Source organism: Polyergus mexicanus, unplaced genomic scaffold (genome assembly GCF_030449975.1).
Source record: "Polyergus mexicanus isolate NDT 795.1 unplaced genomic scaffold, iyPolMexi1.0 SCAF_21, whole genome shotgun sequence".
Classification (NCBI taxonomy): domain Eukaryota; kingdom Metazoa; phylum Arthropoda; class Insecta; order Hymenoptera; family Formicidae; genus Polyergus; species Polyergus mexicanus.
Genome location: NW_027223341.1, coordinates 3,876,260 through 3,900,751, shown reverse-complemented (window position 1 = coordinate 3,900,751; position 24,492 = coordinate 3,876,260). Strand labels below are relative to the sequence as shown.

The window sequence follows — 24,492 nt, the reverse complement described above, 5'->3', positions numbered from 1 at the left end:
CTCACTTACTGACACGTAACTAAGACGTTCCGAACGACCAAAACTTGCGTACATAGCGATCTCAGCTTTGTGCGCAGATAAACGTATATCCTCAATTTCGTTAACGTTGTACAAGAATTTTCGACTAAACTCACTTACTGACACGTAACTAAGACGTTCCGAACGAACAAAACTTGCGTACATAGCGATTTTAACAATGTATGCCGTGAAGCGGTTCTTCTCAATTTCCTTCATGTTGCACAAGAATTATAAACAAATCTCACTTACTGACACGTAACTAAGACGTTCCGAACGAACAAAACTTGCGTACATAGCGATTTTAACAATGTATGCCGAGAAGCGGTTCTTCTCAATTTCCTTGATGTTGCACAAGAATTATAAACATATCTCACTTACTGACACGTAACTAAGACGTTCAGAACGAACAAAACTTGCGTACATAGCGATTTTAACAATGTATGCCGTGAAGCGGTTCTTCTCAATTTCCTTGATGTTGCACAAGAATTATAAACAAATCTCACTTACTGACACGTAACTAAGACGTTACGAACGACCAAAACTTGCGTACATAGCGATCTCAGCTTTGTGCGCAGATAAACGTATATCCTCAATTTCGTTAACGTTGTACAAGAATTTTCGACTAAACTCACTTACTGACACGTAACTAAGACGTTCCGAACGAACAAAGCTTGCGTACATAGCGATTTTAACAATGTATGCCGTGGAGCGGTTCTTCTCAATTTCCTTGATGTTGCACAAGAATTATAAAAAATCTCACTTACTGACACGTAACTAAGACGTTCCGAACGACCAAAACTTGCGTACATAGCGATCTCAGCTTTGTGCGCAGATAAACGTATATCCTCAATTTCGTTAACGTTGTACAAGAATTTTCGACTAAACTCACTTACTGACACGTAACTTAGACGTTCCGAAAGAACAAAACTTGCGTACATAGCGATCTCAGCTTTGTGCACTGAAAAACATATATCCTCGATTTCCTTAATGTTGTACAAGAAATTTCGACTAAACTCACTTACTGACACGTAACTAAGACGTTCCGAACGAATAAAACTTGCGTACATAGCGATTTTAACAGTGTATGCCGAGAGGCGTTTCTTCTCAATTTCCTTGATGTTGCACAAGAATTTTAAACAAATCTCACTTAGTGACACGTAACTAAGACGTTCCGTACGAACAAAACTTGCGTACATAGCGATTTTAACAGTGTATGCCGTGAAGCGGTTCTTCTCAATTTCCTTGATGTCGCACAAGAATTTTAAACAAATCTCTCTTACTGACACGTAACTAAGACGTTCCGAACGAATAAAACTTGCGTACATAGCGATTTTAACAGTGTATGCCGTGAGGCGGTTCTTCTCAATTTCCTTGATGTTGCACAAGAATTTTAAACAAATCTCACTTAGTGACACGTAACTTAGACGTTCCGTACGAACAAAACTTGCGTACATAGCGATTTTAACAGTGTATGCCGTGAAGCGGTTCTTCTCAATTTCCTTGATGTCGCACAAGAATTTTAGACAAATCTCACTTACTGACACGTAACTAAGGCGTTCCGAACGACCAAAACTTGCGTACATAGCGATCTCAGCTTTGTGCGCAGATAAACGTATATCCTCAATTTCGTTAACGTTGTACAAGAATTTTCGACTAAACTCAAATACTGACACGTAACTAAGACGTTCCGACCGACCAAAACTTGCGTACATAGCGATCTCAGCTTTGTGCGCAGATAAACGTATATCCTCAATTTCGTTAACGTTGTACAAGAATTTTCGGCTAAACTCACTTACTGACACGTAACTAAGACGTTCCGAACGACCAAAACTTGCGTATATAGCGATTTCAGCTTTGTGCGCAGAAAACGTATATCCTCAATTTCTTTAACGTTGTACAAGAATTTTCGACTAAACTCACTTACTGACATGTAACTTAGACGTTCCGTACGAACAAAACTTGCGTACATAGCGATTTTAATAGTGTATGCCGTGAAGCGGTTCTTCTCAATTTCCTTGATGTTGCACAAGAATTTTAAACAAATATCACTTACTGACACGTAACTAAGGCGTTCCGAACGACCAAACTTGCGTACATAGCGATCTCAGCTTTGTGCGTAGATAAACGTATATCCTCAATTTCGTTAACGTTGTACAAGAAATTTCGGCTAAACTCACTTACTGACACGTAACTAAGACGTTCCGAACAACCAAAACTTGCGTACGTAGCGATCTCAACTTTGTGCGCAGAAAAACGTATATCCTCAATTTCTTTAACGTTGTACAAGAATTTTCGACTAAACTCACTTACTGACACGTAACTAAGACGTTCCGAACGAACAAAACTTGCGTACATAGCGATTTTAACAATGTATGCCGTGAAGCTGTTCTTCTCAATTTCCTTAATGTTGCACAAGAATTTTAAACAAATCTCACTTACTGACACGTAACTAAGACGTTCCGAACGAACAAAACTTGCGTACATAGCGATCTCAGCTTTGTGCACTGAAAAACATATATCCTCGATTTCCTTAATGTTGTACAAGAAATTTCGACTAAACTCACTTACTGACACGTAACTAAGACGTTCCGAACGAATAAAACTTGCGTACATAGCGATTTTAACAGTGTATGCCGAGAGGCGTTTCTTCTCAATTTCCTTGATGTTGCACAAGAATTTTAAACAAATCTCACTTAGTGACACGTAACTAAGACGTTCCGTACGAACAAAACTTGCGTACATAGCGATTTTAACAGTGTATGCCGTGAAGCGGTTCTTCTCAATTTCCTTGATGTCGCACAAGAATTTTAAACAAATCTCTCTTACTGACACGTAACTAAGACGTTACGAACGACCAAAACTTGCGTACATTGCGATCTCAGCTTTGTGCGCAGATAAACGTATATCCTCAATTTCGTTAACGTTGTACAAGAATTTTCGACTAAACTCACTTACTGACACGTAACTAAGACTTTCCGAACGAACAAAACTTGTGTACATAGCGATTTTAACAATGTATGCCGTGAAGCGGTTCTTTTCAATTTCCTTGATGTTGCACAAGAATTTTAGACAAATCTCACTTACTGACACGTAACTAAGGCGTTCCGAACGACCAAAACTTCGTACATATCGATATCAGCTTTGTGCGCAGATAAACGTATATCCTCAATTTCGTTAACGTTGTACAAGAATTTTCGACTAAACTCACTTACTGACACGTAACTAAGACGTTCCGAACGACCAAAACTTGCGTATATAGCGATTTTAGCTTTGTGCGCAGAAAAACGTATATCCTCAATTTCTTTAATGTTGTACAAAAATTTTCGACTAAACTCACTTACTGACACGTAACTAAGACGTTCCGACCGACCAAAACTTGCGTACATAGCGATCTCAGCTTTGTGCGCAGATAAACGTATATCCTCAATTTCGTTAACGTTGTACAAGAATTTTCGACTAAACTCACTTACTGACACGTAACTAAGACGTTCCGAACGACCAAAACTTGCGTATATAGCGATTTCAGCTTTGTGCGCAGAAAAACGTATATCCTCAATTTCTTTAACGTTGTAGAAGAATTTTCGACTAAACTCACTTACTGACACGTAACTAAGACGTTCCGACCGACCAAAACTTGCGTACATAGCGATCTCAGCTTTGTGCGCAGATAAACGTATATCCTCAATTTCGTTAACGTTGTACAAGAATTTTCGACTAAACTCACTTACTGACACGTAACTAAGACGTTTTGAACGACCAAAACTTGCGTATATAGCGATTTCAGCTTTGTGCGCAGAAAACGTATATCCTCAATTTCTTTAACGTTGTACAAGAATTTTCGACTAAACTCACTTACTGACATGTAACTTAGACGTTCCGTACGAACAAAACTTGCGTACATAGCGATTTTAACAGTGTATGCCGTGAAGCGGTTCTTCTCAATTTCCTTGATGTTGCACAAGAATTTTAAACAAATATCACTTACTGATGCGTAACTAAGGCGTTCCGAACGACCAAAACTTGCGTACATAGCGATCTCAGCTTTGTGCGTAGATAAACGTATATCCTCAATTTCGTTAACGTTGTACAAGAAATTTCGGCTAAACTCACTTACTGACACGTAACTAAGACGTTCCGAACGACCAAAACTTGCGTACATAGCGATCTCAACTTTGTATGCAGAAAAACATATATCCTCAATTTCTTTAACGTTGTACAAGAATTTTCGACTAAACTCACTTACTGACACGTAACTAAGACGTTCCGAACGAACAAAACTTGCATTCATAGCGATTTTAACAATGTATGCCGTGAAGCGGTTCTTCTCAATTTCCTTAATGTTGCACAAGAATTTTAAACAAATCTCACTTACTGACACGTAACTAAGACGTTCCGAACGAACAAAACTTGCGTACATAGCGATCTCAGCTTTGTGCACTGAAAAACATATATCCTCGATTTCCTTAATGTTGTACAAGAAATTTCGACTAAACTCACTTACTGACACGTAACTAAGACGTTCCGAACGGACAAAACTTGCGTACATAGCGATTTTAACAATGTATGCCGTGAAGCTGTTCTTCTCAATTTCCTTAATGTTGCACAAGAATTTTAAACAAATCTCACTTACTGACACGTAACTAAGACGTTCCGAACGAACAAAACTTGCGTACATAACGATCTCAGCTTTGTGCACTGAAAAACATATATCCTCGATTTCCTTAATGTTGTACAAGAAATTTCGACTAAACTCACTTACTGAGACGTAACTAAGACGTTCCGAACGAATAAAACTTGCGTACATAGCGATTTTAACAGTGTATGCCGTGAGGCGATTCTTCTCAATTTCCTTGATGTTGCACAAGAATTTTAAACAAATCTCACTTAGTGACACGTAACTAAGACGTTACGAACGACCAAAACTTGCGTACATAGCGATCTCAGCATTGTGCGCAGATAAACGTATATCCTCAATTTCCTTGATGTTGCACAAGAATTTTAGACAAATCTCACTTACTGACACGTAACTAAGACGTTCCGAACGAACAAAACTTGCGTACATAGCGATCTCAGCTTTGTGCACTGAAAAACATATATCCTCGATTTCCTTAATGTTGTACAAGAAATTTCGACTAAACTCACTTACTGACACGTAACTAAGACGTTCCGAACGAATAAAACTTGCGTACATAGCGATTTTAACAGTGTATGCCGAGAGGCGTTTCTTCTCAATTTCCTTGATGTTGCACAAGAATTTTAAACAAATCTCACTTAGTGACACGTAACTAAGACGTTCCGTACGAACAAAACTTGCGTACATAGCGATTTTAACAGTGTATGCCGTGAAGCGGTTCTTCTCAATTTCCTTGATGTCGCACAAGAATTTTAAACAAATCTCTCTTACTGACACGTAACTAAGACGTTACGAACGACCAAAACTTGCGTACATTGCGATCTCAGCTTTGTGCGCAGATAAACGTATATCCTCAATTTCGTTAACGTTGTACAAGAATTTTCGACTAAACTCACTTACTGACACGTAACTAAGACTTTCCGAACGAACAAAACTTGTGTACATAGCGATTTTAACAATGTATGCCGTGAAGCGGTTCTTTTCAATTTCCTTGATGTTGCACAAGAATTTTAGACAAATCTCACTTACTGACACGTAACTAAGGCGTTCCGAACGACCAAAACTTCGTACATATCGATATCAGCTTTGTGCGCAGATAAACGTATATCCTCAATTTCGTTAACGTTGTACAAGAATTTTCGACTAAACTCACTTACTGACACGTAACTAAGACGTTCCGAACGACCAAAACTTGCGTATATAGCGATTTTAGCTTTGTGCGCAGAAAAACGTATATCCTCAATTTCTTTAACGTTGTACAAAAATTTTCGACTAAACTCACTTACTGACACGTAACTAAGACGTTCCGACCGACCAAAACTTGCGTACATAGCGATTTCAACAGTGTATGCCGTGAAGCGGTTCTTCTCAATTTCCTTGATGTTGCCCAAGAATTTTAAACAAATATCACTTACTGACACGTAACTAAGGCGTTCCGAACGACCAAACTTGCGTACATAGCGATTTCAACAGTGTATGCCGTGAAGCGGTTCTTTTCAATTTCCTTGATGTTGCCCAAGAATTTTAAACAAATATCACTTACTGACACGTAACTAAGGCGTTCCGAACGACCAAACTTGCGTACATAGCGATCTCAGCTTTGTACGTAGATAAACGTATATCCTCAATTTCGTTAACGTTGTACAAGAAATTTCGGATAAACTCACTTACTGACACGTAACTAAGACGTTCCGAACGACCAAAACTTGCGTACATAGCGATCTCAACTTTGTGCGCAGAAAAACGTATGTCCTCAATTTCTTTAACGTTGTACAAGAATTTTCGACTAAACTCACTTACTGACACGTAACTAAGACGTTCCGAACGAACAAAACTTGCGTACATAGCGATTTTAACAATGTATGCCGTGAAGCGGTTCTTCTCATTTTCCTTGATGTTGCACAAGAATTTTAGACAAATCTCACTTACTGACACGTAACTAAGACGTTCCGTACGAACAAAACTTGCGAACATAGCGATTTTAACAGTGTTTGCCGTGAAGCGGTTCTTCTCAATTTCCTTGATGTTGCACAAGAATTTTAAACAAATCTCACTTACTGACACGTAACTAAGACGTTCCGAACGAACAAAACTTGCGTACATATCTATCTCAGCTTTGTGCGCAGATAAACGTATATCCTCAATTTCGTTAACGTTGTACAAGAATTTTCGACTAAACTCACTTACTGACACGTAACTAAGACGTTCCGGACGAACAAAACTTGCGTACATAGCGATTTTAACAGTGTATGCCGTGAAGCGGTTCTTCTCAATTTCCTTGATGTTGCAAAAGAATTTTAAACAAATCTCACTTACTGACACGTAACTAAGACGTTACGAACGAACAAAACTTGCGTACATAGCGATTTTAACAGTGTATGCCGTGAAGCGGTTCTTCTCAATTTCCTTGATGTTGCAAAAGAATTTTAAACAAATCTCACTTACTGACACGTAACTAAGACGTTCCGTACGAAAAAAACTTGCGTACATAGCGATTTTAACAGTGTATGCCGTGAAGCGGTTCTTCTCAATTTCCTTGATGTTGCACAAGAATTTTAGACAAATCTCACTTACTGACACGTAACTAAGACTTTCCGCACGAAGAAAACTTGCGTACATAGCGATTTTAACAGTGTATGCCGTGAAGCGGTTCTTCTCAATTTCCTTGATGTTGCAAAAGAATTTTAAACAAATCTCACTTACTGACACGTAACTAAGACGTTACGAACGATCAAAACTTGCGTACATGCCGATTTTAACAAAATAGGCCGAGAAGCGGTTCTTCTCAATTTCCTTGATGTTGCACAAGAATTTTCGACTAAACTCACTTACTGACACGTAACTAAGGCGTTCCGAACGAACAAAACTTGCGTACATAGCGATTATAACTATGTTTGCCGTGAAGCGGTTCTTCTTAATTTCCTTGATGTTGCACAAGTATTTTCGGCTAAACCCACTTACTGACACGTAACTAAGACGTTCCGAACGAACAAAACCTGCATACATAGCGATTATAACAATGTATGCCGTGAAGCGGTTCTTCTCAATTTCCTTGATGTTGCACAAGAATTTTCGACTTATCTCACTTACTGACACGTAACTAAGACATTCCGAACGAACAAAACCTGCGTACATAGCGAACTCAGCTTTGTGAGCAAAAAAACGTATATGCTCAATTTCCTTGATGTTGCACAAGAATTTTCGACTAAACTCACTTACTGACACGTAACTAAGACGTTCCGAACGAATATAACTTGCGTACACAGCGATTTTAACAATATTTGCTGTGAAGCGGTTCTTCTCAATTTCCTTGATGTTGCACAAGAATTTTAGACAAATCTCACTTACTGACACGTAACTAAGACGTTTTGAACGAACAAAACTCGCGTACATAGCGATCTCAGCTTTGTGCGTAGAAAAACGTATATCATCAATTTCGTTAACGTTGTAAAAGAATTTTCGACTAAACTCACTTACTGACACGTAACTAAGGCGTTCCGAACGAACAAAACTTGCGTACATAGCGATTATAACTATGTTTGCCGTGAAGCGGTTCTTATTAATTTCCTTGATGTTGCACAAGTATTTTCGGCTAAACCCACTTACTGACACGTAACTAAGACGTTCCGAACGAACAAAACTTGCATACATAGCGATTATAACAATGTATGCCGTGAAGCGGTTCTTCTCAATTTCCTTGATGTTGCACAAGAATTTTCGACTTATCTCACTTACTGACACGTAACTAAGACATTCCGAATGAACAAAACCTACGTACATAGCGAACTCAGCTTTGTGAGCAAAAAAACGTATATGCTCAATTTCCTTGATGTTGCACAAGAATTTTCGACTAAACTCACTTACTGACACGTAACTAAGACGTTCCGAACGAATATAACTTGCGTACACAGCGATTTTAACAATATTTGCTGTGAAGCGGTTCTTCTCAATTTCCTTGATGTTGCACAAGAATTTTAGACAAATCTCACTTACTGACACGTAACTAAGACGTTTTGAACGAACAAAACTCGCGTACATAGCGATCTCAGCTTTGTGCGTAGAAAAACGTATATCATCAATTTCGTTAACGTTGTAAAAGAATTTTCGACTAAACTCACTTGCTGACACGTAACTAAGACGTTCCGAACGAACAAAACTTGCGTACATATCGATTTTAACAATGTATGCCGTGAAGCGGTTCTTCTCAATTTCCTTGATGTTGCAAAAGAATTTTAAACAAATCTCACTTACTGACACGTAACTAAGACGTTCCGTACGAATAAAACTTGCGTACATAGCGATTTTAACAGTGTATGCCGAGAGGCGTTTCTTCTCAATTTCCTTGATGTTGCACAAGAATTTTAAACAAATCTCACTTAGTGACACGTAACTAAGACGTTCCGTACGAACAAAACTTGCGTACATAGCGATTTTAACAGTGTATGCCGTGAAGCGGTTCTTCTCAATTTCCTTGATGTCGCACAAGAATTTTAAACAAATCTCTCTTACTGACACGTAACTAAGACGTTACGAACGACCAAAACTTGCGTACATTGCGATCTCAGCTTTGTGCGCAGATAAACGTATATCCTCAATTTCGTTAACGTTGTACAAGAATTTTCGACTAAACTCACTTACTGACACGTAACTAAGACTTTCCGAACGAACAAAACTTGTGTACATAGCGATTTTAACAATGTATGCCGTGAAGCGGTTCTTTTCAATTTCCTTGATGTTGCACAAGAATTTTAGACAAATCTCACTTACTGACACGTAACTAAGGCGTTCCGAACGACCAAAACTTCGTACATATCGATATCAGCTTTGTGCGCAGATAAACGTATATCCTCAATTTCGTTAACGTTGTACAAGAATTTTCGACTAAACTCACTTACTGACACGTAACTAAGACGTTCCGAACGACCAAAACTTGCGTATATAGCGATTTTAGCTTTGTGCGCAGAAAAACGTATATCCTCAATTTCTTTAACGTTGTACAAAAATTTTCGACTAAACTCACTTACTGACACGTAACTAAGACGTTCCGACCGACCAAAACTTGCGTACATAGCGATTTCAACAGTGTATGCCGTGAAGCGGTTCTTCTCAATTTCCTTGATGTTGCCCAAGAATTTTAAACAAATATCACTTACTGACACGTAACTAAGGCGTTCCGAACGACCAAACTTGCGTACATAGCGATTTCAAAAGTGTATGCCGTGAAGCGGTTCTTTTCAATTTCCTTGATGTTGCCCAAGAATTTTAAACAAATATCACTTACTGACACGTAACTAAGGCGTTCCGAACGACCAAACTTGCGTACATAGCGATCTCAGCTTTGTACGTAGATAAACGTATATCCTCAATTTCGTTAACGTTGTACAAGAAATTTCGGATAAACTCACTTACTGACACGTAACTAAGACGTTCCGAACGACCAAAACTTGCGTACATAGCGATCTCAACTTTGTGCGCAGAAAAACGTATGTCCTCAATTTCTTTAACGTTGTACAAGAATTTTCGACTAAACTCACTTACTGACACGTAACTAAGACGTTCCGAACGAACAAAACTTGCGTACATAGCGATTTTAACAATGTATGCCGTGAAGCGGTTCTTCTCATTTTCCTTGATGTTGCACAAGAATTTTAGACAAATCTCACTTACTGACACGTAACTAAGACGTTCCGTACGAACAAAACTTGCGAACATAGCGATTTTAACAGTGTTTGCCGTGAAGCGGTTCTTCTCAATTTCCTTGATGTTGCACAAGAATTTTAAACAAATCTCACTTACTGACACGTAACTAAGACGTTCCGAACGAACAAAACTTGCGTACATATCTATCTCAGCTTTGTGCGCAGATAAACGTATATCCTCAATTTCGTTAACGTTGTACAAGAATTTTCGACTAAACTCACTTACTGACACGTAACTAAGACGTTCCGGACGAACAAAACTTGCGTACATAGCGATTTTAACAGTGTATGCCGTGAAGCGGTTCTTCTCAATTTCCTTGATGTTGCAAAAGAATTTTAAACAAATCTCACTTACTGACACGTAACTAAGACGTTACGAACGAACAAAACTTGCGTACATAGCGATTTTAACAGTGTATGCCGTGAAGCGGTTCTTCTCAATTTCCTTGATGTTGCAAAAGAATTTTAAACAAATCTCACTTACTGACACGTAACTAAGACGTTCCGTACGAAAAAAACTTGCGTACATAGCGATTTTAACAGTGTATGCCGTGAAGCGGTTCTTCTCAATTTCCTTGATGTTGCACAAGAATTTTAGACAAATCTCACTTACTGACACGTAACTAAGACTTTCCGCACGAAGAAAACTTGCGTACATAGCGATTTTAACAGTGTATGCCGTGAAGCGGTTCTTCTCAATTTCCTTGATGTTGCAAAAGAATTTTAAACAAATCTCACTTACTGACACGTAACTAAGACGTTACGAACGATCAAAACTTGCGTACATGCCGATTTTAACAAAATAGGCCGAGAAGCGGTTCTTCTCAATTTCCTTGATGTTGCACAAGAATTTTCGACTAAACTCACTTACTGACACGTAACTAAGGCGTTCCGAACGAACAAAACTTGCGTACATAGCGATTATAACTATGTTTGCCGTGAAGCGGTTCTTCTTAATTTCCTTGATGTTGCACAAGTATTTTCGGCTAAACCCACTTACTGACACGTAACTAAGACGTTCCGAACGAACAAAACCTGCATACATAGCGATTATAACAATGTATGCCGTGAAGCGGTTCTTCTCAATTTCCTTGATGTTGCACAAGAATTTTCGACTTATCTCACTTACTGACACGTAACTAAGACATTCCGAACGAACAAAACCTGCGTACATAGCGAACTCAGCTTTGTGAGCAAAAAAACGTATATGCTCAATTTCCTTGATGTTGCACAAGAATTTTCGACTAAACTCACTTACTGACACGTAACTAAGACGTTCCGAACGAATATAACTTGCGTACACAGCGATTTTAACAATATTTGCTGTGAAGCGGTTCTTCTCAATTTCCTTGATGTTGCACAAGAATTTTAGACAAATCTCACTTACTGACACGTAACTAAGACGTTTTGAACGAACAAAACTCGCGTACATAGCGATCTCAGCTTTGTGCGTAGAAAAACGTATATCATCAATTTCGTTAACGTTGTAAAAGAATTTTCGACTAAACTCACTTACTGACACGTAACTAAGGCGTTCCGAACGAACAAAACTTGCGTACATAGCGATTATAACTATGTTTGCCGTGAAGCGGTTCTTATTAATTTCCTTGATGTTGCACAAGTATTTTCGGCTAAACCCACTTACTGACACGTAACTAAGACGTTCCGAACGAACAAAACTTGCATACATAGCGATTATAACAATGTATGCCGTGAAGCGGTTCTTCTCAATTTCCTTGATGTTGCACAAGAATTTTCGACTTATCTCACTTACTGACACGTAACTAAGACATTCCGAATGAACAAAACCTGCGTACATAGCGAACTCAGCTTTGTGAGCAAAAAAACGTATATGCTCAATTTCCTTGATGTTGCACAAGAATTTTCGACTAAACTCACTTACTGACACGTAACTAAGACGTTCCGAACGAATATAACTTGCGTACACAGCGATTTTAACAATATTTGCTGTGAAGCGGTTCTTCTCAATTTCCTTGATGTTGCACAAGAATTTTAGACAAATCTCACTTACTGACACGTAACTAAGACGTTTTGAACGAACAAAACTCGCGTACATAGCGATCTCAGCTTTGTGCGTAGAAAAACGTATATCATCAATTTCGTTAACGTTGTAAAAGAATTTTCGACTAAACTCACTTGCTGACACGTAACTAAGACGTTCCGAACGAACAAAACTTGCGTACATATCGATTTTAACAATGTATGCCGTGAAGCGGTTATTCTCAATTTCCTTGATGTTGCACAAGTATTTTCGACTAAACCCACTTACTGACACGTAACTAAGACGTTTTGAACGAACAAAACTTGCGTACATAACGATCTCAGCTTTGTGCGTAGAAAAACGTATATCATCAATTTCGTTAACGTTGTACAAGAATTATTGACTAAACTCACTTGCTGACACGTAACTAAGACGTTCCGAACGAACAAAACTTGCGTACATAGCGATTTTAACAATGTATGCCGTGAAGCGGTTCTTCTCAAATTCCTTGATGTTGCACAAGAATTTTAGACTAAACTCACTTACTGACACGAAACTAAGACGTTCCGAACGAACAAAACTTGCGTACATAGGGATTTTAACCATGTTTGCCGTGAAGCGGTTCTTCTCAATTTCCTTGATGTTGCACAAGAATTTTAGACGATTCTCACATACTGACACGTAACTAAGACGTTCCGAACGAATAAAACTTGCGTACACAGCGATTTTAACAATGTTTGCTGTGAAGCGGTTCTTCTCAATTTCCTTGATGTTGCACAAGAATTTTAGGCAAATCTCACTTACTAACACGTAACTAAGACGTTTTGAACGAACAAAACTTGCGTACATAACGATCTCAGCTTTGTGCGTAGAAAAACGTATATCATCAATTTCGTTAACATTGTACAAGAATTTTCTACTAAACTCACTTGCTGACACGTAACTAAGACGTTCCGAACGAACAAAACTTGCGTACATAGCGATTTTAACAATGTATGCCGTGAAGCGGTTCTTCTCAATTTCCTTGATGTTGCACAAGAATTTTAGACGATTCTCACTTACTGACACGTAACTAAGACGTTTTGAACGAACAAAACTTGCGTACATAGCGATCTTAACAATGTATGCCGTGAAGCGGTTCTTCTGAATTTCCTTGATGTTGCACAAGAATTTTAGACGATTCTCACTTACTGACACGTAACTAAGACGTTCCGAACGAATAAAACTTGCGTACATGGCGGATTTAACAATGTATGCCGTGAAGCGGTTCTTCTCAATTTCCTTGATGTTGCACAAGAATTTTAGACGATTCTCACTTACTGACACGTAACTAAGACGTTCCGAACGAATAAAACTTGCGTACATAGCGATCTTAACAATGTATGCCGTGAAGCGGTTCTTCTCAATTTCCTTGATGTTGCACAAGAATTTTAGGCAAATCTCACTTACTGACACGTAACTAAGACGTTTTGAACGAACAAAATTTGCGTACATAACGATCTCAGTTTTGTGCGTAGAAAAACGTATATCATCAATTTCGTTAACGTTGTACAAGAATTTTCGACTAAACTCACTTGCTGACACGTAACTAAAACGTTCCGAACGAACAAAACTTGCGTACATAGCGTTTTTAACAATGTTTGCCGTGAAGCGGTTTTTCTCAATTTCCTTGATGTTGCACAAGAATTTTCGACTAAACTCACTTACTGACACGTAACTAAGACGTTCCGAACGAACAAAACTTGCGTACATAGGGATTTTAACCATGTTTGCCGTGAAGCGGTTCTTCTCAATTCCCTTGATGTTGCACAAGAATTTTAGGCGATTCTCACTTACTGACACGTAACTAAGACGTTCCGAACGAATAAAACTTGCGTACATAGCGATTTTAACAATGTATGCCGTGAAGCGGTTCTTCTCAATTTCCTTGATGTTGCACAAGAATTTTAGGCAAATCTCACTTACTGACACGTAACAAAGACGTTTTGAACGAACAAAACTTGCGTACATAACGATCTCAGCTTTGTGCGTAGAAAAACGTATATCATCAATTTCGTTAACGTTGTACAAGAATTTTCGACTAAACTCACTTGCTGACACGTAACTAAGACGTTCCGAACCAACAAAACTTGCGTACATAGCGATTTTAACAATGTATGCCGAGAAGCGGTTCTTCTCAATTTCCATGATGTTGCACAAAAATTTTCGACTAAACTCACTTACTGACACGTAACTAAGACGTTCCGAACGAACAAAACTTGCGTACATAGCGATTTTAACAATGTATGCCGTGAAACGGTTCTTCTCAATTTCCTTGATGTTGCACAAGAATTTTAGGCAAATCTCACTTACTGACACGTAAATAAGACGTTTTGAACGAACAAAACTTGCGTACATAACGATCTCAGCTTTGTGCATAGAAAAACGTATATCATCAATTTCGTTAATGTTGTACAAGAATTGTCGACTAAACTCACTTGCTGACACATAACTAAGACGTTCCGAACGAACAAATCTTGCGTACATAGCGATTTTAACAATGTTTGCCGTGAAGCGGTTCTTCCTAATTTCCTTGATGTTGCACAAGTATTTTCGACTAAACCCACTTACTGACACGTAACTTAGACGTTCCGAACGAACAAAATTTGCGTACATAGCGATTTTAACAATGTTTGCCGTGAAGCGGTTCTTCTTAATTTCCTTGATGTTGAACAAGTATTTTCGACTAAACCCACTTACTGACACGTAACTAAGACGTTCCGAACGAACAAAACATGCGTACATGGCGGATTTAACAACGTAAGCAGAGAAGCGATTATTCTCAATTTTCTTGATGTTGCACAAGAATTTTCGACGAAACTCACTTACTGACACGTAACTAAGACGTTCCGAACGAACAAAACTTGCGTACATAGCGATTTTAAAAATGTATGCCGTGAAGCGGTTCTTCTCAATTTCCTTGATGTTGCACAAGAATTTTAGACGATTCTCACTTACTGACACGTAACTAAGACGTTCCGAACGAATAAAACTTGCGTACATAGCGATCTTAACAATGTATGCCGTGAAGCGGTTCTTCTCAATTTCCTTGATGTTGCACAAGAATTTTAGGCAAATCTCACTTACTGACACGTAACTAAGACGTTTTGAACGAACAAAACTTGCGTACATAACGATCTCAGTTTTGTGCGTAGAAAAACGTATATCATCAATTTCGTTAACGTTGTACAAGAATTTTCGACTAAACTCACTTGCTGACACGTAACTAAAACGTTCCTAACGAACAAAACTTGCGTACATAGCGTTTTTAACAATGTTTGCCGTGAAGCGGTTTTTCTCAATTTCCTTGATGTGGCACAAGAATTTTCGACTAAACTCACTTACTGACACGTAACTAAGACGTTCCGAACGAACAAAACTTGCGTACATAGGGATTTTAACCATGTTTGCCGTGAAGCGGTTCTTCTCAATTTCCTTGATGTTGCCCAAGAATTTTAAACAAATATCACTTACTGACACGTAACTAAGGCGTTCCGAACGACCAAACTTGCGTACATAGCGATTTCAACAGTGTATGCCGTGAAGCGGTTCTTTTCAATTTCCTTGATGTTGCCCAAGAATTTTAAACAAATATCACTTACTGACACGTAACCCAGTAAACACGCAGGGCTCATTTCCGTAACAATTATATAATATTCTATATGTATATATTACAGATCATTAAAATGAAACTATAACGTATCAGTTATATCAATAACATAATAAATCTATAATTGTTGCATAGAATTGTTATGTAATTTTGTCGTTACTTTGTTATGTAACATTTTTACAGTTTTGTGAACGTTAATGTGCATACTCTAAAAGTTTCGTAAATGCTACGTAACTCTAACGACGTAAATGTAACGTTATAATAAATACGTAACATTTATACAGTTTTGTGAACGTTAATGTGCATACTCTAAAAGTTTCGTAAATGCTACGTAACTCTAACGACGTAATTGTAACGTTATAATAAATACGTAACATTTATGTATTTTTGTGAACGTAAATGTGCATACTCTAAAAGTTTCGTAAATGCTACGTAACTCTAACGACGTAATTGTAACGTTATAATAAATACGTAACATTTATGTATTTTGGTGAAATGTAAATGTGTATACTCTAAAAGTTTTATAAATGCTACGTAACTCTAATGACATAATTGAAACGTTATGTTAAATACGTACCAATTATGTATTTTGGTGAATGTAAATGTGTACACTCTAAAAACTTCATAAATGCTACATAACTCTAACGACATAAGTGTATCGTTATGTTAAACATGTAACATTAACATTATTTTATTGATGTCAATGTATACATTTTTGTTAAAACCTTGTAAAAAGAATTCGTAAAAGGAAGAGAATTATGCAGAAACAAGAAAATGAAAGATTTTGAGAGAGGAAAGTTGCGATATATTTATTTATAATTTAAAAACGGTAACAATATATCAATCATGCCTTTTTTAGAGAAGAACTACAACATCACAAACGCGTGCTCCGTGCACACCATATACATTTATTGTGTATGTACCACATTTGATTTTTTTTGGTGTGTATACAGGGTGATTCAAAACAACTTTTAGTTCTTAAAATGTCGTATTCTTGAATTAATTCTAAGACGATTTTTCCTTTATCAAAATTTTATCCGAAGCTTAGTTGTTAAATTATAATATATGTATACACACACACACACACACACACACACATATATGTAATACACAGACACACACGCACACGATAAATGCGTGTGGCGCACGCAAAGCGCACACTTGTAATGTCTAGTAATAACAAAATTTCCATATCGTATTACACATAAAAAAATATATACCATTGTTGACATTTTTGAGTGTTCTGAAAAGATGATAAATGCATATAATATCATTGAGAAAAACGTATTTGAAACATATTTTCTTAATATAGAGTTATAAATGTGGAAAATAAAATTATATATTAAAAAAAAATTTTTTAAATATGCACCAGATATCTTTTTTTGAATGATATATGTATACTATTTTTCTGTTATGTAACATTTATGAAATTTTTATAGTATACACATTTACATTTATCAAAATACATAATTGTTACGTATTTAACATAACATTTCAATTATATCATTAGAGTTACGTAACATGTATGAAACTTTTAGAGTATACACATTTACATTCACCAAAATACATAAATGTTATGTATATTTAACATAACGTGTCAATTATGTCGTTAAAATTACGTGGCATTCACGAAACTTTTAGAGTATACACATTTATGTTCACCAAATTGCATAAATGTTACATAATAGAGTAACGACAAAATGACATAACATTTCTATGTAACAATTATAGATTCATTACGTTATTGACATAACTGATACGTCATAGTTTTGTTTTGTTCATTTATAACATATAGAATATTATGTAATTATTAAGTAAATATACGTTTACTGAAATTTTTTACTTATGTTCTTTGTGCAAGACGCATAATTAGTAAATTTTTCTCTACATTATGCATCTGTGTAAGTTATGTGAACATGCCCTAGGGGGTAAGTCTGTGATTGGCTTATTGTTAGTCGTATTAAGTATACGTGCAAGCATAGACATAGTCGCTGCTACTTGCGAGCGAGAGAGAACGCAAGGAGCACGGAACAGAGTATGTCCTTTTCTACGTGTATCTTTACCCCCACTCCTTAAATAAAGGCAAACGCTCGGTCTAGATATACTATGTCTATGCGTGCAAGGCTGCGTTCGGAAACATCACTCGTGTGCACACGAGTGTCGTTCTATCTTTGTTATGTACCAAAAGTTAAACAAAGATAGAACGTCGCTCGTGTGCACACGGGTAATGTTTCCGAACGCAGCTCTAGTGCGCAATCATCGTACAAAGCATCCCAAGCTTCTGCGCGCTAGGCTTTACTTTTCAATATGGCCAAATCTACGAAAACAGTAGTTGTGCGTGTGAAAAAATTGTGTTGAAAGTGTGAACAGTATCGAGATATTAGTAAGTATGAAATAAATATTAACTTAATAATTAATGCCAACAAATGATAATTGTTGTCTTGTGGTAAAAAAGCTATGCTAAAGATTGAATTCCTCTTGTGCAGTGAACAAAAGATACATCGCGTACCACGTGAAAACTGAAAACCACGTGCGCCTAACAAAGGACAAAGGACCTCGTGCCGGCGAAAGATACACCTAGTTGTGCCTCATTATTTTTATATTTTGGCATTTTTATAGTAAGTACGATTTATTTTATGCAACATTATTTTTCCCATGTTTTTTTTACAATATTTGTTGCACGGTCATATAATGAGAAAAACAAGAAATCTCTTATTTGCACTACTTTTTGAATCAGAAGCTTGAATATTTCGAGTGTAAAGTTACATCATTTCTTAATTATAGATTTTTTATTTTTTATTGCATTGCGGCATACTAAATTCCGGTTTATAATTTTTTTATAATGATCGTAATGGTAATTCCAATGATAAATGATATCAATTATGAAATATAGCTTTTATATTGTTGAACAAGATATCTGCATTAGAAAAAACTGTAGATATATTTTTTCGAATACTTCATATATTTTGAAAGTTTATTATTGACTGTTTTCATAATAATTTTTTGCAAATGAAATAGAATCTTATAATTAATAAATATTTTCTATGCATGAGTCTTAATTTTTCAATTTGGTATTTGATCGTGAATTAATTTGATGTAAACTGATTTTTATTCAAGTATAAAATATTTAAACATGATAGCATTAATTATTACAAGTCATTACATAATGAAGTTATAGGTCTTAAAAAATTGTAAATATTATGCGTGCAATATGCTTATATAATTACTTTAATTTATAATTTATAGTTTATAATAACATGCAACGTAACAAAAAAAATTATTCGTGTTTAATTAATTACAACACTAAAATACATTACAAAAATATTTCCGTTAAAAGACATTAAAAAATTATGTAGGTTGTTTCACCATAATTGTGAGAAATCAAATTTTTCATATATAAATGAAATACTATTTAAGAAACATAGATTGCATTTTTTCTGAAATTTTCTATTAGCGTCCTTAAAATATTACATAAATTATATTTTAATTATTGAATTAGTTTGTTTCGATAAAAAACTGCAAATGTCTTAAAACATTTTTTATTTGTCAAAATATTTTTAATTCTCCATATAAGCTTCCTATATATTGTTTCAGTGAAAAAGGAAAATATAATATAAACAATAATATCAGGCAAACCCAAACCTATATTCGTATACATAATCGCAATTCATCTATTTCCTATTGCTTTATAAAATTATATTATGTCCAAATCAAAATTAAGACTAGACATTAATTCTTTAACGCCAAGGCAGCGGCGACGTATTTTCTTAAAAAAATTTCGTAATATCTGCCAAATGACTATTAATTCAAATTTGGAAATTCAAAATAATATCGTAAGTTTATCGAATGGGCCAGGTAACATCGAACAATTACCTCAGCAGCAAAATGTACTAAAAGAAATTGATATCGATTATTCCAATGTAATGAACACTCATAAGTGTACAGAAAATAATCATGATTTAGTTTCTGAACATTCGGAAATTAGTATTGATAAAAATAGTCTTCAGTTAAGTATTTCAAGTGATAAATTTTCTAAAACAGAATTTTGTAAAACAGAACTTATTAACGACATCCGATTATGGGCTATTGAAAATCGTGTCAGTCATTCTGCTATTAGTAGTTTACTGAAAATTCTAGTAAAATACGGCCATAATATTCCGATTGATGCTCGAACTCTATTTCAAACGCCCAAACAAGTAGACATTATTGAAATGACACCAGGAAAATATTATCATGCAGGTTTAGATGATAGTTTGAAAAAATCTATTCGTAAGCATTATTGTCGAAATAATTTACCATCTCAGATAAATATTAATGTGAATATAGATGGTCTTCCTTTAACAAAATCTTCTGGGAGTCAATTTTGGCCTATTTTAGGTAGTATAGTTGCAGATATTTACACCGAACCGTTTATAATTGGTGTTTATCATGGTTTTGAAAAGCCAAAATGTTGCAATACTTTTTTGAAATATTTTAAGGATGATTGTTTAGAAATTTTCCGAACTGGCATTGTAGAATACGGCAAAAAAATAACTGTGAAATTGAACGTATTTATCTGCGATGCTCCTGCAAAATCGTTTATCAAGGGAACTAAAGGACATAATGCGTATTTTGGATGCGGTAATTGTATTCAAGAGGGAGATTACATAGAAAATCGAGTAACGTACCCAGAAATTAATGCAATGTTAAGATCAGATGAATCTTTTAAATTAAGAAAACAAGAAGAACACCATAAAATCACTTCAAATCTTGAAGATTTAAACATTGGAATGGTTACTCAATTTCCTTTAGACTACATGCATCTCGTACTATTAGGAGTAATGAAAAAATTGTTGCAGTTTTGGATTAAAGGTAAACATAATGTTCGTATGGTTGCAACTCAGATAACTCTTGCTTCAACTTCTTTATTATCTATGTCATTATTCCTACCTAAGGAATTTGCTAGAAAGCCAAGGAAATTAGATGAGGTTGATCGCTTTAAAGCCACCGAATTAAGACAATTATTATTATATACTGGGCCAATAATCTTTTTTAAAAAATTATCACGTGATAAATATGTTCATTTTTTGAGTCTGAGCATAGCAATTCGAATTTTATGTAGCAAAGAATATTGCGTACAACTGCTTGATTATGCACACAGTTTATTATTGTATTTTGTTGAAAATTATTGCACATTATATGGTCGTCAATATTTATCATATAACGTTCATAATTTAATTCATTTGTGTTATTATGTAAAATTATGGGGAGTGTTAGATAAATTTAGTGCGTTTAAGTTCGAAAATTACATGCAAAAAATTAAATCAAGAATTAGATCTTCGAGTCGGCCATTAGAACAATTAGTCAATCGTTGTAAAGAAGAAGATAATTTTAATATAACAAATGTAGAAAAGAATTATCCAATACCAAAAGTACGTATTATAAATGGCAAAAAGATAATAAAATCAGTTCAATGTAAAGGTTTCTATCTAAGTACAAGAACTGCTGATAATTGTTGTCTTTTGTTAGATGGTACAACGATTTCACTTACGACAATTTATTTTAAAAATAAACAGATTTACATTATTGGCAAAAAGTATTTAAATATTAAATCATTTTTTCGCATTCCATGCAACTCTTTAAATATCGGAATTAAAAAAATTAACGAGTCACAGTATGAGTTAATTACTATTCCATTGTCTGATATTAAATTAAAATGTGTAAAACTGCCTTTATGTGACGAAGAAGCTGTGATCTTGCCTTTACTGCACCAACAAGATATATGTTTATGGCGAGTACTCATATTGATAGAATATATAATTGAAAACAATATTAAATTAATTAACAAGTTTTACTTTTTTACAGATTATTAATAATGGTAAAAAATTTCGCTGTCGTAACTTTTCCAAGCGATGGGAATAATGAAGAAGAGATCGTATCAGAAGTTCCATCTTTATGGCTTTCTTCCAATTTAACAGAATGCTGGTGGCCATCGGTAAAAAATATAAACATGTTTATTGTGAAACAAACTCCACCTGTTACTAATAATCCTAAATGGACACTTTATCCTATCAAATTTCATGGATATTATGGTAATTTATATTTTACTTCAGAATTTATGTAATTATTTTTTTAATATTTTAAAAAAATAATGTAATTTGTAAATTACGGTTTTGTCCTAATCAAGATTCATTAGATGAGGCTAGACAAAGAGCAACGAATTATTCTTCAAGCGATGAAAATAATACAAATCAAATAAAGAAGTCATGCACAAAACGGTCACTAAATACAGTTTATGATAATGAATCTGAATCTGATTCTGATGACTCACGTTCAATTATACCAAATCCACCATCAATCCACAATGTCTCACAATCAGCCAAAAATATTCAATCAATCTCAAATATTTTGGATTCAACAATTATTAATAATATTGATATGGAAATTCTTGATGGAACTATAGTACCTCACAAAAGTAATTTTTATTTTAATTCTTTTATTCCATTTTTATTATCTCTATAATAAAACGGTTTTTTTTTAAATTATAGTTATTGTTTATTATGAGTAATCTAATACTTTTTTAATATTTCTAGATATGCAGGATGTATATACGTTAGTGTCAGAAATGTCAGATAAAATGGAAGGTTTTGTATTTACTTTTTATCGTATAATTTTATTAATATCTCTTTATGGCATTGTTTACTCAATATTATTAATTTTTTAGATAATTTTGAAAAAATATGTACAGCTATAACTACAATTTCATTAGACATACAAACTATAGATATTCGTTTAAAAAACATAGAAACACAACATAACCAACATAAGTCTAAAGACTCTGCCAGGGATACATCAAATATACAAAAATCTTTTCCGTTTAAGAGTATAAATGAAATAATAGCTTTTGAAAAGAATTTATCAGAAAATGCAGATGAGTACAACAAATTTGTAAGTTTAATTAAGTTATTTAAATGCAAATTTTATTTAAATAGAATAATGTAAATTATATTATTGGTATGTTTTATTTCTAAAGATGCTGTATATATCTCGCATAGGCGGAGGGTCCGCTAAAGAAAATTTAATTCGTATATATCGAACTTTATTTTCTAATGAAGTTGCCAAGGTATCATCCTGGAAAGGACTACGTAATCATTTTAAAATAAGTAGTTTAAAGTCTATATTGACGGGAATACAAGGTAAAATATATTTTTATATTTATAAATAAATTTATAAAATATGCAATTTAATTTAATGTAAAATTTTTTTAATAATTCAGCAACAATTTTGACTCAACATCAATTCACAAACAAAGAGTTTGAAGACATCACGAAAGAATGGTTTCGCCAAGGTGGTCAAAGGCTTAGCAGACAACAAAAAGAGTCTGAAGAAGCAAATCCGCAAGTTATTTAAATGTCTCAAAAGCTTATTATTTTTTCATTATAATCTTTTTTCTTATTAGTCTATGAGCTTTCGGCTTATGATCTTTTTTTTATTGGCCTAGAGTCTTAATTAACATAAGAAATATTTTTTTTAACTAATGTTTTTTTTATATTAAATGATTTTAACACTAAACCTACCACGACTGGTTAAACAATCGGTCAAAACGTTATCAAAGTTTAAAAATTTCTGCATTTGGTATAAATAAGTTGTCGGTAGATTTAGTGTTAAATACTTAAGTTTTTAAATTTTTATGTTCTAAAATCTAAAATCATAGTCTGCACTCTTTTCATTTTGAGTTCTCAACGTCATTATTTGAGTTAAATACTTCTTTTAGGAGAATTAGTAGAATTAAAGTATGCATTATGTTGATACATTTAATAGTTTATCTAACAATCTTTTTAATTACAAAAAGTATAATTGCTTTATTGTTTTTCTTTCAAATGAAAATCGAATTGCGTTTCCATTTTTGTTTAAATTAGATTTATTCTAACGGTACACACTTATATTATTAACAAATGTGTTATAATTAACGAATCATACATGAATCTCAAAGATTTTGACAAGTGTGTTTATGAAAAGTTTATGGATGTAAAAATTATAGTTTTCATGTGGGGAAAAGCCTAAAAAACTCATTTCTTATTGATGTATAGCGTTAAAACAAAAAATAATATCGCGAATACTCGAGTGTACCGTGAAGTTTAAATTTATCATATTAATTACTATTATAATAAATTTATAATTTATAATATTTCTAAATTTAATTAATTTATAATATTATTAATTGTTATTAGTGTACTATATTTTGCAACAAAATTAGGAAATTATTGTACTTCGGCGTAAAAAGGCGTAGAAAGGATGAAATTCAAATTGATATACTTTTCGAAAAAATTATCACAGAATGATATTTAAAACAGATTTTAAAGCTAGAAAACATAACTTTCCAATGCTCTAACGGAGATTTTTCTAACGATTTTTCTTATACAGATTTTATTACAAGTGGTGCTACTTTAAAATGAGCTTTGTAATTGTAGAAAAAAACTTCAACTTTAATAGGCGAGTACGTAGAAAACAA

General features: G+C 34.6%; 1 protein-coding gene across 3 annotated transcripts; it reads left to right on the top strand.

Annotated features, from left to right (window-relative positions):
• Positions 1 to 18,414: 18,414 nt before the first annotated feature.
• LOC138941993 (uncharacterized) lies at positions 18,415 to 24,056 on the top strand. 3 transcript variants are annotated; one of them, XM_070312008.1, is made up of 8 exons: positions 18,415 to 18,619; positions 21,510 to 21,771; positions 21,846 to 22,072; positions 22,168 to 22,455; positions 22,574 to 22,624; positions 22,705 to 22,928; positions 23,014 to 23,176; positions 23,257 to 24,056. In XM_070312008.1, the coding sequence occupies exons 3-8, from the start codon at positions 21,856 to 21,858 to the stop codon at positions 23,388 to 23,390; spliced, it is 1,077 nt and encodes a 358-aa protein (XP_070168109.1). In that variant the 5' UTR covers positions 18,415 to 18,619; positions 21,510 to 21,771; positions 21,846 to 21,855; the 3' UTR covers positions 23,391 to 24,056. The 3 variants fall into 3 exon arrangements, with proteins under 3 accessions (XP_070168109.1, XP_070168108.1, XP_070168110.1); XM_070312007.1 differs by lacking the exon at positions 18,415 to 18,619 and having other exon boundaries at positions 20,172 to 21,771; XM_070312009.1 differs by lacking the exons at positions 18,415 to 18,619; positions 21,510 to 21,771 and having other exon boundaries at positions 21,912 to 21,975; positions 22,177 to 22,455.
• The last annotated feature ends 436 nt before the right edge of the window (positions 24,057 to 24,492 follow it).